At 44.6% G+C, this 17,994-nt stretch overlaps 1 protein-coding gene across 1 annotated transcript in view; it reads right to left on the minus strand.

The window, feature by feature from the left end:
* The window catches only part of gldc (glycine dehydrogenase (decarboxylating)), a 142,345-nt gene that overhangs the window by 52,537 nt on the left and 71,814 nt on the right, over window positions 1-17,994 (minus strand). Inside the window, exons 8-15 of the mRNA XM_080188494.1 lie at window positions 15,343-15,439; window positions 10,398-10,503; window positions 10,175-10,314; window positions 6,940-7,020; window positions 6,169-6,266; window positions 4,683-4,767; window positions 4,540-4,581; window positions 1,692-1,834 (exon numbers count right to left, since the gene is read on the minus strand). Of these exons, the coding sequence (XP_080044620.1) occupies window positions 1,692-1,834; window positions 4,540-4,581; window positions 4,683-4,767; window positions 6,169-6,266; window positions 6,940-7,020; window positions 10,175-10,314; window positions 10,398-10,503; window positions 15,343-15,439 (792 nt within the window). The remainder of the gene's footprint in view (window positions 1-1,691; window positions 1,835-4,539; window positions 4,582-4,682; window positions 4,768-6,168; window positions 6,267-6,939; window positions 7,021-10,174; window positions 10,315-10,397; window positions 10,504-15,342; window positions 15,440-17,994) is intronic.

Raw genomic sequence — 17,994 nt, forward strand, 5'->3', positions numbered from 1 at the left:
ACTCATTCTGGGGGCAACGGGTTAAAGCTCTAATCCACCTCGCACCTCCCAGGTCCGGTTCACACAGCTGGGAAATGTCCCGACTCTGCACTCCTGAGCCAGGACCAAAGATCCAAGCCTATGACTGAATCTCTCCAATTAGGCTGCTACCCAAACACAGTAACAAAACAAAATGTTATCCAAGACCCAAAGGACACCCTAGTGACTCTGACAAGGGCAAACTCTCCCTTCTCATCCTGTTGACCAATCAGCCTGTATGACCACATCATCCTCATTTATTCAACAATGATCTTCTGCATCACTTTGTGAAGTTTTAATGTTCAGGGCACTATGTGAATGCAAGTGGTTTTTGTTCCCATGAGGTTCATGTTGTACTTATTGTAGATAGAAATTAGTGAGCCCAAGCAAAAGCAAGCTAGCAATCAACAAACTGCCCTTCAGAGACCAAAGATGCAAGCATTTAAAGGGTTTTGACTTTCATTTCATTTTGCTTTTCTTCTGCAATAAACAAATCTGATTCACCAAGTTGTTGTTGGAACAACTGGGCAGAATTGAATCTGCGTCGTGAGCATGGGTAGCGAGGTGGGAGTGGGTGGTGTGGGGGCAGGCGGGGGGGCAGATAATTGATAAGGAAGCCAGGGGATGGAATGACCATCAACTACACGACCATGTGTAATTGAGTTAGGGGCTGGGAATATCAGTGGTGTGCTATCCACCCAGAGGCTGATAAGCAGCCACTACAGGATCCCATCCCAGGGTAAATACAAGCATGGAGGAGATGGGGGATACAGGGAGTTTACCCTCCCTGCCCAGTGGTCCATGGACGACCCTGCTGGACAGCAAGAATCCCTTCACAGAAACACAAGCCCTGCTCTCACAAATGACTCCCTATTTCCCTCGTTTCCAGGAGCTAACTGACTGGCTCCAGTGAGCCCAACCCCACTCTCCTGGTTGCACATAGAATCCCTACAGTGCAGAAAGAGGCCATTCGGCCCAACGAGCCTGCGCCGGCAACAATCCCTCCAGGTCCTAACCCTGTAACCCCACATATTTACCCCGCTAATCCCCCTGACACTAAGGGACAATCCACCTTGGCCAATCCACCTAACCTGCACATCTTCGGAGTGTGGGAGGAAACCAGAGCACCCGGAGGGAACCCACGCAGATACAGGGAGAGCGTGCAAACTCCACACAGATAGTCACCCAAGGCTGGAATTGAACCCCAGTCCCTGGCGCAGCGAGGCAGCAGTGCTGACCACTGTGCCACCGTGCCTGCCCTCTGCTGCTCATGGCCAGCAGCAAGCCATCACTCTGCCAGCCATCTGATTAACTTGCAGCTCTTTGGAAGTTCGAATCACTGCCCTCCGAGGAACGGGAGCCCAGTTAATTGTCCGACTGCCCCAGAAGTGGGTTGGGTTCCTGGAAATGACCAAGGGAGGGCCATCCCAGCTTTTCTGCCTTCTGCTGGGAGCCGCTGACAGGTTTTAGCTCATCATTCCAACCCAGTAATCAGAGTGTTGTAAAATATGGTGCAGCAGAGAAATCCCTGATAAGCAAGGTGACAGGAATCCCACAGAATAGCAGATGTTGCATTAGACGGATTACATTAATTATACGACTTATCTACTGGGGCAACAGCAAGCAGCTGGCACCTTAACTGAAGGTAGAGTATTAAAAACTTGACGGCCTACCTATTTGGCTGGAAAGAGATTTTGTCATATCCGGTTATTTCACACAAATCCCGTTCCAGTTCATGGAATAACTGCTGGTATCCTTGAGCCTGATCCAAAGGTACGAAAGGATGGACATTTCCAAATTCCAGCCAAGTGATGGGCTGCAAACCAAGGGTTGGGAGCAGGAAAAACACAACTTTCATTCTCAAATCTATCAGAAAACCACACCGTAAACATTTCAGAACAACGTCCAAAACACGGACAAGTGACTTGGATTGCACTGCACAGCAACCTACTTCATTCAGTGGCTGCATCCTAATGAGAATACAGATTAAGGTTTCCACATTCAGTAAGGGTTTTGTGTTTTTTGACATTGAGTTTGATGTGCCTTTGTACAGATTCATCGAAGAAAGGCTTGGGTTGGGGTGCAGCTCTAGCTCCAGTGGTTAGGAACTTTTGTTCAATTTTGACATTTTTACCATGGATGTACAACGGACATTTCCCAGGGACTGTGAGAAACAACCAATAAAGATCAAAGTTACAGACACCCGATTGTTTTCATTACCCTGTGCCTATATGGCCTCTCAGTGGCCTAGATATCCGCTGTGCAGACATGCTGAAGCAGGGTTGAATAAAACTTCCACTTTACTTCAACATTTTCTTCTATTGACTCGGACTTAGTGGTAAACAAGGAGAACACCTTATCCATCACCTTGTACATATGAAGTTCACGATGGGCGGCCAGTGTCTGTAACCTCAGGGAATCATAGGGTCCCTACGATTCAGAAGAAGGTCATTTGGCCCAGTGAGTCTGCACGGACTCACTGATGGAGCATCTTACCCAGGCCCTATCCCTATGACCCCACGTATTCACCCCACTAATCAAAACATCTTAGGGTATCAAAAGGCAATTTGGCACAGCTAATTCACCTAACCTGCACATCTTTGAACTGTGGGAGGAAACTGGAACACCCTGAGGAAACCCATGGGGAGAACATGTCAACTCTGCATACACAATCAGTCAATGCTGGAACTGAACTCAGGTCCCTGGCATTGTGAGGCAGCTATGCTAACCACTGTGCTGCCCTTTGAACATGTTGAAACAAGTAAACTTTAAAACCTTCCCTTTAGGGATTGCCTGTTGGGGCAAGAAGACCTGTGGGCACCTGGTGCCCGTGTACCAAAGTAAACCCATCTTGCCATTGGGGCCTAAAAGAGGTTTTGTGCAAAACTTGTTTGAGGTCTAATTGGTTGTCAAATAGGAGGCAGAGAGTGGGGGTCAACGGGTGCTATTCGGATTGGCGGATGGTGACTAGTGGAGTGCCCCAGGGGTCGGTGCTGGGGCCTCAGCTTTTTACCATTTATATAGATGATCTGGAGGAGGGAACCGAGTGTAGAGTGTCGAAATTTGCTGATGACACCAAGATTGGGGGAACGGCAAATTGTGCGGAGGGTGTGGAGAGTCTGCAGAAGGATCTAGATAGGCTGGGCGAATGGGCCAGGAAATGGCAAATGGAATTTAATGTTGGCAAGTGTGAGGTGGTCCACTTTGGTAGGAAGAATGGTAGGAAGGATTATTACTTACGGGGCGAAAAACTGCAGCAGGCGACGGTGCAGAGGGACCTCGGGGTCCTTGTGCATGAGTCGCAAAAACCCAGCTTGCAGGTGCAGCAGGTGGTCAGGAAGGCGAATGGGATGCTGGCCTTCATAGCGAAGGGGATTGAATATAAAAGTAGGGAGGTCTTGCTGCAGCTGTATAGGGCATTGGTGAGGCCGCAACTGGAGTACTGTGTGCATTTTTGGGCGCCGCACCTGCGCAAAGATATTTTGGCCTTGGAGGGAGTGCAGAGGAGGTTTACTAGGCTGATACCGGAGTTGAGGGGGTTGAGCTATGAGGAGAGGCTGAATAAACTGGGCTTGTACTCGTTAGAGTTTAGAAGAATGAGAGGAGATCTCATTGAGACGTATAAGATGATGAATGGGATGGATAGGATAGAGGTGGAAAGACTCTTCCCGCTCAAAAAAGACAATAGGACTAGGGGGCACAGCCTCAAGATAAAAGGGGGGCGGTTTAGAACGGAGTTGAGGAGGAACTTCTTCACTCAAAGGGTGGTGAATCTCTGGAATTCTCTGCCCGTTGAAGTGGTGGAGGCTGCCTCGCTAAATATTTTTAAGACGCGGGTTGATGGGTTTTTGATAGGAGAGGGGATTAAGGGTTATGGGGAGAGGGCGGGAATGTGGAACTGAGCCACAACAGATCAGCCATGATCTTATTGAATGGCGGGGCAGGCTCGAAGGGCTGGATGGCCTACTCCTGCTCCTATTTCTTATGTTCTTATGTTCTAACTGCTGCAATCCGATTTTCTGATCATTACCAACACAGCAGGGGGCACAGTTCCAGCAATTAACGAACGTGCCCAACATCTTGGAAGCAGAGGTGGCCATTTAGCACCTGTGCAGCCAACTTGTTGGCGCTCTGCTGCCTCACAGCGCCAGGGACCCGGGTTCAATTCCGGCTTCTTAGCCTCAGGGAGACGAGCAGGTCAAACGCGTGGGGTTAAGGGGATAGGGTCTGGGTGGGATTGTTGTTGGTGCAGGCTTGATGGGCTGAATGGCTTCTTTCTGCAGTGTAGGGATTCTATGACTCTGCAGTCATGGCTGCACGCACAAGCCTTTGCACCGAAAGCACACTTGTGAATGCTTACTAGTGTGAAAGCAGATCTGAGCCAGCTAGTGTTTCTCGCCTGAGTGGGGAGAACTAGGATAACACTGACTAAACAAGAAGTCCAATGTCGTGTTCAACTTCAGGAAATACAGATAGTCGACTCTGCAGCAGAAATGATAAAGAGGAATATGGCACACTTACAGTAAGTTCTGAGGAGCTGTTCAGCTTCATTGTGCAAGAGCCCTGGTTCAAACAGAGGAAACAAAATGTGTAACGTGCAACCTCCAAAGTCCGCGGTTACATATTGAGGCAGAAAAAGAGTTTGAAAATACCAAGTCACCCACCAGCGGAATCATGCTGTGAACTAGAGAAATATCTTTATTTTCTAATTTCTTCATGTACCGGACAATATTTGTTTCTGAGTGATAACTGAAATATATAAGTTAATAAATAAACATGCAATTATGTAATAATAATAATCAAATTTTTAAAAAAAATTATTAATTGAGCATCAAGCTTGCCACATAAATTGAAAAATACAGTTTGTTTAAGGCAGGATAATAAATTCTGGCTATTGTCGCAAAGCATTACAGACAAGGATTAAGTGAATCATCTTAATGTCAGGCCATTATCATAATTTATGTAAGTTTATCCATAAGGGCAGGGGAAAATGCAGCTAAACAATATTAAATGTTTATGGCAGTGGCATGTGTTTTAGCACATTGATGTCCCAATAAAGTTAACAAGGAGAGGCTTCTGATACATGGAAAGGTAAGAATCATAGAATCCCTACAGATCAGAAAGAGGCCATTTGGCCCATCGAGACTGCCCCAACAACAATCCCACCCAGGCTCTATCCCTGCAACCCTCACATATTTACCCTGCTAATACTCCTGTCACTAAGGGACAATTGAACATGTCCAGTCAACCTAATCCACACATATTTGAACTGTGGGAGGAAACTGGAGCACCCGGGGGAAACCTACGCAGACAGGGAGAGAATGTGCAAACTCTACACAGTCACCCGAGGCTGGAATTGAACCCAGGTCCAGCGCTGTGAGGCAGCAGTGCTAACTAGAAGAGAAACTAGGAATATCCTCTTTAAGGTAGAAAAGGTGAAAGGGAGAATTGATAGAGGTATTGAAAATTATCAAGGATTTTGATGGACTGGATTGGGAGAAACTACTCTGACTGGTGAGTAACCAGGGGAGACAGATTTAACAACTAGCAAAGTCCAGAATAGAAGTAGTGGAAGCAGATTCAATATAAACTTTCAACAGGATTTAGATATATACTCGGAAAGCAAAAAATGATAGAGCTCTGAGGAAGAGCAGGGCAGGGGGCCTAATTGGTTAACTCATTCAAAGAGTTAGCACAAGGATGATAGGCTGAATGGCCTCATCACTATGCTGTAAACTATAAATCAGTTTAACAGTAAATAAAATCCCATGGTGTTTCAATGGGAACCTGAACATACTTTGGAAGGTGAATTAAAAAATTTGAAGATGATTTAGGAGACCTAATGGGGAATATAAGTAAAAGCTGTTAACACCTCAATATCTTCTATTCCAGAAACCTACACCAGGCTTAAAATGATTAGATATTCCTCTGACTTGGATAAAACGCTGATGGTTGAGACAAACAAATTTTGTAAGTGTAGAGACTGGTCACTAAGGGAGAATCACAATCACTTTCCCAAGGAAGAAACTGATACATGCCTGAACTGTGAGAGGTGGCCCCACTTAGTACAGCTGATTTAACCTTATCCGTACACAGTGTCTTTACTTCAATGGATTAGACTGCAATCTTGGCACAGGACTTCTTACTAACCTGTTGAAGACCGGATGTGAAAGGAATTTGCTTGTCCTCTTAAACTGTGTGGTCAAGATACCCTTTGGTTCATCTCCCATGCTCTCAGCTATCAACTCCTTTAAAAAAAACACATTTAATACAGTGACTTGTAGACTGCACCAAATGATTAAAAAGTAAGTAACTTGTAAGGTCTGTAGTCAAGTGTATTTTGATGCCAAATAAATGCAAGGTCTTCCTTTCACCTTATAATTCAATCTTGCCCCATTATCTTCTCCACCACGAGAAAGCTTCCCATCCATTGACTCCGTCTACACTTCCTGCGGCTTTGGAAAAGCAGCTAGCATAATCAAGGACCCCACACACTCTGGACATACTCTCTTCCACCTTCTTCCATCGAGAAGTCTGAGATCACGTACCAACTGATTCAAGAACAGCTTCTTCCCTGCTGCCCTCAGACTTTTGAATGGACCTACCTTATATTAAATTGATATTGCTCTACACCCTAGCTATGACTGTAACACCACATTCTGCACTCTCTCCTTTCTTTCTCTGCTATGTATTCTATGTTTTCTCTGTACAGCGTGCAAGAAACAATACTTTTCACTGTATCCCAATACATATGACAATAATAAATCAAATCAAAAAGAGATCAACAAGTTACTCTCTGTACTTGTTATTTCTCCAAGAAGGGAGTAAGTCAAAGGACTGCAAGCATAATTTAACCTGTAAAATTCACAATACATTTGCATCACAGAAATGGCTAACATGTTGTATCAAAAAAATACTTACAGCAGACGATTCACAGCCAAAAACCCAGAGGAGATCATCTAAGTCTCTCTCAGTCACTGTCTCGTCCAGAGACACTCCCAGCTATCAAATGGAAGAAAACGTTAAATGTTAAATCCAACATTTCAAAGTGTACTCCTTCATTGGTACAACATCTACTGCACCAAGAACAGCAAACTGAAGCTGCTGGTCTGCTGCAATGCAAAGCACGCGGGGCTGACATTAGAAAGGAAAACATGAAAGCAAAGGGAGAGCAGGAAAAAATACCAGCAAGTAAAATCAAGGAAAACACAAGGTGTGCAGTTTTGGTGTCCTTATCTGAGGAAGGATGTCCTTGCTGTCGGGGGAGAGCAGTGAAAGCTGATTCCTGGGATGGCAGATCTGTAGTATGAGGAGAGACTAGGTCGGTTAGGACTAAATTAATTGGAGTTTTACATTCTAGCTTCATTTGAAGCAATTTTTAAAAGCGGCATCTCGGCCTTTTGGCTAAGATGCAAATGAGATCAAGCCTTGGAGGAGGAGCTATGCCTGCTCCAATCAGCTTGGATCATGTAGATCAAGCCCAAGGCAGGAGGTGAGAGCCCTGTCTTGTCAGCTTGGATCGGGAATGTCCCAACTTGTTGAGACTTTGAATTGGACTTGATTTGATTGAATTGGAATAAAAATAAAAAACTGGAGTTTAGATGAGCGAGAAGGGATCGCATAGAAACTTATAAAATAGAAACTTATAAAATTCCAACAGGATTAGACAGGGTAGATTTAGAATGTTCCCACAACGATGGGGGAGTCCAGAACTGGGGGGTCATAGTTTGAGGATAAGGGGTAAACCTTTTAAGACTGAGATGAGGAGAAATTTCTTCACCTAGGGAGTGGTCAATGTGTTGGATTTGCTATCACAGTAAGTGAAAATATTGTGTGATTTCAAGGAGAAATTAGATAAAGCTCCCGAGACTAAAAGGATCCAGGAATATTTGGGTGGGGTGCGGGATCAGGATAATGAATTTGACGATCAGCCATGATCAAAATGAATGGTGGGGCAGGCTTGAGGGGCTGAATGGCCTACTCTTGCCCGAGTTTCTACAAATACATAAAAAACTAAGGAAAGAGCAGCGTTGATTAGAGGCTAGGGGGAGATAATCTGTGAATGAAGATGGATGACACAAGTACATGCTGTCTGTCTTCACAAAAGGGGGGAGGAAAAATGTGAAATATAGGCTGGAGTAAGCACATTGAGAGGCCAAATATTATTAAGGTCAGTATCTGTAAAATCACCAGGCCCAGGTGAAATGCATAAGGAAACAAAGGTGGAAATAGCGGAGGTTCTAACCAGCATTTTCCAATCATCTGACTTAGTTTTAAAGTTTATACGAGCATGAAGGTTATGCTTGACCTGTGTAAAGCCGTTAAATGCAGTTACGCAGCTGGAGTATTGTGTACTGTTCTGGTGGCCACATTACAGGAAGGAAGTGAGTATACTAGAGAGAATATGGAAGAGATTTATTATATGTGGCCAGGACAAGAGATATTAGCGATAAGGAAAGAATGGGGTGGATGGTGTGGTTTTCCGTGAAGGCTGAGGGGAGACTTAACTGAGATATTTAAAAGTATGAGAGGCCCAGATACAGTGAAGAGGAAGAACTGACTCACATCAGCAGAGAGCTAAATATACAAAGGCATAGATTTAAGACTTTGATAAAAGGGTTAGACAGGGGAGTTGACGTGAAAGTTTTTAACCCTGATTGAGAGTCTAGAATCACCGGCTGAAGAGCTTTTAGAGCCAGGAACTCTCAGTGAGTTTAAAAAGGACTTGGATCTGTAGGTGAAGTGCTGTATACTACAGGATGGCAGATCAAGAACAGGAAAGTCGGATTAGGTTCTCTCTCTCGGCCAGTGTAGACACAAACAGCCAAATAGCCTCCTTCTGACTCAGTGGTAGTTTTGGAAGTGCCGCCTTCCGGAGAGGAATTTGCGTACAATCAGTCATCCTACCTCAGCTCATTTATCACTAAAATCACACATACTTGAATGAAGAGTGGTGGTGGCTAAATTAGCAATCCACATCTGCCAGCTAACACAGTGGGACCCCAAGTCTAACCATCTTCAGCTGCTTCATCAATGGCCTCCTTCCATCATAAGGTCAGCAGTGGGGATGTTCACTGACAACTGCACAAACTTCAGCACCATTCGCGACTCCTCAGATACTGATGCACAGTTCATGTGCAAGAACTGGACAATATCCAGGCTTGGGCTGACAATTGGCAAGTAACATTCACGCTACACAATTGCCAGGCAATGAGCATCTCCAGCAAAAGAGCATCTAACCATTGCCCCTTGACCTTCGCTGAATCCCCACTATCCACACACTGGATGTTGGACTTTAACCTGGTGTTGTGAGACTTCTTACTTTGTTTTCTTTAGAGCAGAGAGGCTGAGGGGGGACATGATTGAGGTGTATAAGTTTATGACAGGTATGGACAGGTTGAGTGGGGAGCAGGGTGAGTAGGTTCCCCTTGGATAAGGGGTCAAACACAAGGGGGCACAGTTTTAGGGTAGACAGCAGAAGATTCAGGCTGGTATTTTACGACCCCGCTTGGGCGAGACCTGTAAAATCCCATCTGAGGCCAATGGAGAATTCCATTCTGTGAAGCTTGTCCGTCCTGGAATTCAGGCCGCAGAGGGGATTTGAGAAAAAAACTTTTTTCCCTCAGGGAATTGTGGGAATCTGGAATGTGCTGCCTGGGAAGGCCAGAAACCTTACAACGGTTAAGAAATACTTGGATGAGCACTTGAAATGTCATAGCATTCAAGGATATGGGACACGTGCAGGAAAATGGGATTAGTGTGCCTTTAGTGGTAGTTGCTGTCGGTGCAGACTCGGTGGGCCGAAGGCATCGCGATAAATTTAGTGGCCAATGCAAAACCCATTTTTGCGCCGAGCTATCACAATACTCGCCAGGAGCTAGTGGGCCAGAACTACCCCTCCCCCAATGAGTGACTGTATCGTGGAGTTAATCTCTAACCACATTTGAGCCTGGCAGCAGGATTCAGAATCTTGCACCGAAAATCCAGCTCCCGAGTTTACCCAGGCTTGGAAACACGTTAGGCGATCTATTAGTCCACGCAGAAATAATCAGAAATCGACCACTGTCTCTTTCTGGAAAGGACACAATGCCAAAATTTGGAAGATAGATGAAATGGTTGAAAATTGTCCAGTAGAAGGTAATAAAAGGTAACTCACCATACAGTTACCATATCCTCGGAGATTTATTTGCCGTTGGGCAGCCCTGCTGACTATTTCCTCGGTAGCCACACCACAGTGGATCTTTAGTGTGTCAAAAAATAATTCATTCTGTATCTTATGCCCAGCTCGTTTCAAACCTGATTCAGAAAAGATTTGGTCAGAATTACTTTTAAAGGCCAAGTCAAAGCGACATCTTTTTACTTCCAGTAACAAGTCTTACCTTCAGCTAAGATTAAAGTAGCATTGTGTACTCTTTTTGCAATGTGTTTCAGTCCATTGGGGCCATGATAAATAGCAAACATGGCAGCCATGTTGGCCAAAAGTGCCTAAAATCAGAAGGAACCATTTTAAAAATGTGCTTTTCAAGGGAAGTGGAGAAATAGAACGTTTGTAGAAGAAATAGAAAGAAGTCGGTTTCACAATCCTATGTAAAAATATGCAAACTTGGTAGAGAAAAGGGCCCAAAATCTTACACAATTTACATACCAAAAGTCCTTGCACAAAACACCCATACTCTTTGAGTGCCAGATTTCAGCCCTGTTTGTGTCACAGGTCTACTTTGATAGCTGAAATTTATATCATAACATGTTGCAAGTTGAGAGACTGGCAATGCTCCAGACACGAACGATGTGCTAACATGCAATGAAAAACGACTGAAGAAAATATTGTTGTGAAGAGGAGTGAGGAAGTGGGAGGCAAAGTAAAACATCTCTATTAAAACAATAGCAGTGTGTAGGTGGACTGTAAGGGGCATCCTGATGGGCGTGCCTGGAGCCTGCTGAGGGGAGGTTCCTCCTGCTCAGCCACCCATTCCCCAACAAAAGGACCTGCCGGCAGCAAGGTCTGCCCTCACAAGAAGAAGTTGTACTCGTTAGAGTTTAGAAGAATGAGGGGAGATCTCATTGAGACGTATAAGATGATGAATGGGATGGATAGGATAGAGGTGGAGAGACTCTTCCCGCTCAAAAAAGACAGTAGGACTAGGGGGCACAGCCTCAAGATAAAGGGGAGGCGGTTTAGAACGGAGTTGAGGAGGAACTTCTTCACTCAAAGGGTGGTGAATCTCTGGAATTCTCTGCCCGTTGAAGTGGTGGAGGCTGCCTCGCTAAATATTTTTAAGAAGCGGGTTGATGGGTTTTTGATAAGAGAAGGGATTAAGGGTTATGGGGAGAGGGCGGGAAAGTGGAACTGAGCCACGACAGATCAGCCATGATCTTATTGAATGGCGGGGCAGGCTCGAAGGGCTAGATGGCCTACTCCTGCTCCTATTTCTTATGTTCTTATGTTCTAAAATAAGCAACCTAAAATCATCAGTCAATTGTATACTCCAACATAAAGAAGGAAGGAGAACAATATAAAATTTTTTTAATGATTCTTTCAGGCAATGCGGGCATCGCTGGCTAGGCCAACATTTTCTGTCCTAATACTGTGTCTTGCGCTCATAATCTTGCAGTTTTTTAAAGTTTATTTATTAGCGTCACAGGTAGGTTTACATTAACACTGCAATGAAGTTACTGTGAAAACAGCCTAGTCACCGCACTTCAGTGCCTGTTCAAGAATTTAGCATGGCCAGTTCACCTAACCTGCACATTTTTGGACTGTGGGAGGAAACCAGAGCACCCGGAGGAAACTCATGTAGGGATGGGGGAGGAAGCGTAGACCCAACACAAACAGTGACCCAAGATGGGAATTGAGCCCGGGTCCCTGGTGCTGCGAAGCAGCAGTGCTAACCACTGTGCCGACCCCTCTCTTACTATGCTGAATACTTACTGCTGGAGATAGGTTTTGTTGGTCGTAAAGACACATAATAGATTACAAAGTGATCAAGCTACTGATAATAATGGCATTTTCTCTGAATAATGTACCCCTCCCCAAGAGAAACACCCAGACCTTTTGTTAGACAAGGTGGGCAATTTCACTCGGTATGGCCAGGACTTGTTGTTTATAACTTCCCCGCTTCACCACAGCTGTGAGTCAGAGAATAATGTGCAAGCAGTATAAAGCCTGGAAAGTTATTCTGAAGTATTAGAAAAACATAAAGCATGAACTTTGAATTCTGTTGCCAGCCAGTTTTCCGAAGTGGAAAAGTATATAACGGAATGGAAATGTGCCTCATGTTCCATGTAGAAGTGTACTTTATTTACCACCTGCAGTCAGTTAAAAAGAAAATAATGGGTTTGAATTAAATGGTCACAGCAGTGGGCTACCTGCAGGCTAGAGAGCCAATGCCAACCCCTCAGTAGCCATTTCCAGAAGCTCGGATGGGATTAAATGCCAATCTGTTGGCTACTATAGGGCTTCCCATGACCTGCTTCTAAGAGCTGCCGGCCATTCAGGGGCCAGCAACTCTCCAGCACCAGCAGCGCCACTGGCAATGGTGGCCACTGCCAGTACTGCAGTGGACTCCAGCGGGTGGGCCATTGCTGGAGCACCCAGGACACAAGTGGGATGGACTCACTGGGGCCAGTCAAGCAGGCGCAGTTGGCGTGAGGTAGGAGAGGGGTCGAGAAAGGGCAGAGGATCTTCTTGTGAGGGCAGACCTTGCTGCCGGCAGGTCCTTTTGTTGGGGAATGGGTGGCTGAGCAGGAGGAACCTCCCCTCAGCAGGCTCCAGGCACGCCCATCAGGATGCCCCTTACAGTCCACCTACACACTGCTATTGTTTTAATAGAGATGTTTTACTTTGCCTCCCACTTCCTCACTCCTCTTCACAACAATATAATTTCTGACTCACTCAAAGCAATGCCATGCATCTCTAATTCACTATTCCCACTGTCTATTTTGATGATGACAGAATATTTTTAACATAGATTTTTGCAGTGACTGATACAATTTTGGAAGCTATGCCCTGTAAACCAAGGAAAGGCTTTATTCTGTTCACCAATCTGGCAGCATTGTAACAGGGACAGGATTAAACCCGAGTGCTTTCTGTACTAAATTAGTCATTGACCCACTTAACAGAACTGCACGTCCCACGGACTTGAAATATACTTTATTTGCATTTGACATGCAGATAGAGAATTCGATCAAATGTTCCCTTGCAACATCAGACAAAGTTTAAATTATTTCTGAGCCACTTTAAATTAGCTAAAGCTATGCACAATAAACACTGCTCGACATTTTAGATCGTCACCACGGCTGGCAGACAAGCCTGTTACAATTTCTACCACCAACATTAGTTTTTTTACATTCCCAGCCCTGTATGATGGACACAATGGATCAGTGGATGAAGTGCAGTGTGCCACTATTCAGTGCTCCTGAACACAGCTCGCCAGTAAATCAGAGCCTTAACGTCCAACTAGTGTTGGGAAGCAATGGGCTTGCTGGCATTACAAGGCTTTACGGTGCACTTACTGCTCTTGAAACCCACACTGAAAGTTCCAGTACCTGGAGCTGCTCGAGGCCTGTGTCAGAAGTGTTCCCACAGGCCCCACAGTAATCCAGCTATGTTGGGTTCAAGGCAGACATATTCCATTTTTTTAAACCACACTAGCTGCTGTAAGGAGAAAGGTCCCAGTGAAATTGACAGGCCACAGAGGAGGTGAGCGTTCAAGGTAAGTGGATGGGATTTGGGCACCTGAGAAGGTCGGATGTTGGGAATGAGGGGCCATGGTAGGGGGAGTAAAAGTTGGTGGGTGGGGGTGTGTGGGGGGTGTGATGGTGGTGGGAGGGACTGTCAGAGGTCATGGGGTGGGGGGAGGAGTCAGGTTTGGTCATGGGAAGGGTCCAGCCAGGTCAGAGAGGCCAGGTGAGGGGTAGGTTGGGTCGTGTCAGGGATGAGATTTGTTCCCGTGTGTTGGTGGGAGGGGGATTGGAAGTCAGGGGCGGGGGTGTTTGTCAGATGGGGTGGGGGTTAGGTTGGAAGGATGGGTGGGGTTGGGTCATGGGGTCCAGCTGGGTGGAGAGGCCAAGTCGTGTCAGGAATGAGATTCAATCCCGTGTAGGTGGGAAGTTGGGAAGGTGATGGACTTCACTAGGGGTTGGCGTTGTCCTGTGCAGGGACGGCACAGTGGTTAGCACCGCTGCCTCACAGTGTCAGACGCTAGGACAACGGATGAATGAAGATCTCTCGACAATCACCAGGCAAGAGTATTCTCTTCCTGTTGGGGAAAACTTCGGCGGTCAAGGGCATTCGGTCTCTGATCTCCAAGCGTTCTCCAAGGCGGCCTTCAGACACATGACAACGCAGAGACGCTGAGCAGGACGGCCTCAACTGGGATCTTGGGTTCATGTTACACTAACTTGCCTGGGCTTGCACAATCTCACTAACTGTCCTGGCTGGAGACAATACACATATCTCTGTAATCTGTGCTTAACCTTCACATTGTCTGTACCTTTTAGACTTGATTACCTGTAAAGACTCGCATTCCAACCATTATTTTGTAAATTGAGTTTGTGTTTTTATATGCCCTGTTTGTGAACAGAACTCCCACTCACCTGATGAAGGGGCAGCTCTGAAAGCTAGTAGCTTGTGCTACCAAATAAACCTATTGGACTTTAACCCTGGTGTTGCAAGACTTCATATTGTGTTTACTCCAGTCCAACGTTGGCATCTCTACATCATGCCTCGCAGCGTCAGGTTCAATTCCAGCTTTGAGTGACTGTCTGTGTGGAGTTTGCATTTTCTCTCCGTGTCTGTATGGGTTTCCTCTGGGTTCTTCGGATTCCTCCCACAGTCCAAAGATGTGCAGGTTAGGTGGACTGGCTGTGCTAAATTGACTCCAATGTCAGGGGGACTAGCAGGGTAAATGTGTGAGGTTATGGGAAAAGGGCCTGGGTGGGATTGTGGTCGGTACAGACTCGATGGGCCAAGTGGCCTTCTTCTGTACTGTAAGGATTGTATGGCTGGTCCAGGTGTTTAAAATAGCTACACACAAATTAGGAAGGGTTTTATTTCTTCTAAAATCTCCTGAGTTACTATTAGCAAAAGCTTGGCGGGACCGTCCAACGTTAGTGATTTAATTCATTTTGTTGGATGATTCACAGCACAGCGCTGTTCGTGCTTTGGAAAAATTGCCCTGCAAACACTTGCCTGGGAGATTTTGAGAGGGATTCTCCAATGCATCTTTGGAGTATGCTCCAAATCTGATGTTGGAGACATTACGGCTCCTTAGTTCAATCCTGTCAGCCAGTGAGTGCTGAAAATACTGATACTGTTAGTTTTACCTGGGCTGTGCAAATGTTGCTGGTAGCTTTGTCCCTTCTGATGTGTTGCTCCCTTGTCTGTAGTGCCAGACGATACACCTCTTTTCCTGCGGCGTCCCTGAATATTACAAAGCAAAACAGCCAAAAAATAAACCTCAAGCAGAAATGGTCCAGTTATCCGTATCTTCACTGTTCTACTCGTTTCTCCAGAAATAAAAAAAAACAGCAAACTAGCTGAGGTATTTAATCAACGCAATGGGCCCAGAACTTGCTGCAGTGTGCTCCCACTTGTTAGATTTTCTTCCTCACCCTTCTGCTCGGAGACTTTCTGCATCGTAAACTGCTGGAAGTGCGAGATGAGAACGGCAACGGGGCTTCTGGGACCTTGGAGAACGGTTGGACCAACAATCTATCTCCTTAACCAATGAGATTTAAGGATTGAGAAAGAAACAGAGGAAAGAGGAAATTAGGGTGAATTAGAGTCAAATCGGGTACAGAGAAATAAAGAGAGGGAGAGAAAGATTGAGTTAAAGGAGAAAAAAAAACGGGACAACACAACAAAACAAATCTTTAAAATTAATTTTAAACTCCTAAGAACAATTTACTACCTGCAGGATTGAGATTCCACAGTTTTAATTATGCCTTTTCTGGTCAGCAGACTTTATGTAGCATTCCAGGGATATAAATGACATCAGACACAGCTCCCAATGTTGTTAAATATCTGCCCCAACTTTCTGCAGTGAGTATTATTTGTAATGAATGCAAAGTAGCAAATTATGACACCTGGTTGGAGATGTTTGAGTGTGAGCTGCCACTTTCTCGAGGGGAACTGGCAAGTTGTGCTCTTTATGATGATTCACAGCTTATGGATATTGCTCCCTTAACATAAGCTGCTGAAAGAGTTACACACATATAATATTGTGTCCATTAAACTCACTGTTATTTTTCCAACATATTTTTAGGGAGTAGCGATGGCTGGACTATTAATCCAGAAACTCAGGTAATGTTCTGGGGACCTGAGTTTGAATCCAGATGGTGGAATTCGAACTCAATTTTTTAAAAATCTGGAATTAAGACTCTACTGATGACCATGAAACCATTGTCAGTTGTTGGAAAATCCAATCTGGTTCACTACTGTCCTTTAGGGAAGGAAATCCGCCATCCTTACCTGGTCTGGTCTACATGTGACTCCAGAGCCACAGCAATGTGGTTGACTCTCAATTGCCCTCCAAGGGCAACTGGGGGTGGGCAATAAATACTGGCCAAGCAGCAATGCCCATGTCTCACAAACGAATTCTGGCCTATTGTGTAAATAATTACGAGGCAGCGAACAGGACCATTTGATGAAGTAGTATCGGCAAACAGATATATTTCCTAAATAATAACTTGTAGGGTAAAATTGCGCTGTGTGACATCGAAAGTTTCTTTAAAATATGTTATTTAAAGCGTTTTTTTTCACAATGAAAATAAAGATAATTTCATGTGAGATTATTAATTATAACTTATTCAGTCCAAAGCCCCATGCAGTCATTCTTATTTTATGTGGTGAAAGACAAATGTATTTGCAATATGCACTTCCTGGTTTCAACCTAGTTCTGTTCAAAATGCAAATGAAAAATATATTTGAAAAAATATTTCCCCTAACTCTAAAAGGGCCAATGACAGTTTGCAACTAATTTTGTATGTTGTAATTTCAATCACTAGTTATTTAGTCAATTCCAGATAATTATCTTAGTTTTGTAGACATTAGAGGCCATCTACATTTTCTCTTAAGCGTGCAATTAACTTACACTGTCTTAAGCAAAATCAAACACAAAACCTGTGTTTTTTCAATAGTCAAGTTCTCAAGATGCTTGTACTTGACAAGCAAACAGTCAATATTTCTCGTATGTAAACACTGAACTGCAACTAAGTCACAGTACAAATACCTTCAACAACAATTTTATTTATAGGGCTGGATTTTCATCCTTCCAGGAATTCCCTTAAGTATTAATAGTAGAAGCTATAAGCAATGAAAACCTCTTTGCATAAATAAATACCGTGAAATTGACATCAAAGGTTAGAAAGCCATGGCTGTCAATCAAGCAATGTTTTCCCTGGGGCTCATGTGTTTTAACAGGTGAATGGATTTCGGGGCACTCAGCCAAGAATCCATAATGAGACTTGGGTGTCAATTTTGCAATGTTTATTTGCACAATGCCTGCAGTATCAGGTATTGACGGACAGAAGATTGAACCAAACAGGTTTGCAGCAAGTATTTTTTTGGTTGCTTATCTGAACTGTATTACGAAAAGATTTGCAGTCACCACCATCCCATCCCACACAACTGAACAGTAATCCAGATACAAACTGCACATGCTTTTCATAGCAGAGTTTCACCTACATCTTTCTTGCTGAGAGAAAATGCATCTCTTCTCATTCCTACTATAGGACAAATCTGGCCTTGTGCTCCGTGTCCACTGAGGACACAGACAAATTGCTCCCTCCTGACTGAAGATAAAAGAGTCCTGGAACTCACCTCTCGTCACCCTCCATTCCTTTCTATCCACTCCCTCACTCCTTTAATCCATTTCTTCTTCTCTCCAATACCAAGGTCCAGCCACCTCACAACTTTCTAAGCTGTCTGATCTGTATACTCAAAGAATAGTAGGGACAATTTTCCAAAAGAAAACT

The sequence above is a fragment of the Carcharhinus amblyrhynchos genome, chromosome 5 (genome assembly GCF_965287045.1).
Source record: "Carcharhinus amblyrhynchos chromosome 5, sCarAmb.v2.hapA, whole genome shotgun sequence".
Lineage (NCBI taxonomy): Eukaryota > Metazoa > Chordata > Chondrichthyes > Carcharhiniformes > Carcharhinidae > Carcharhinus > Carcharhinus amblyrhynchos.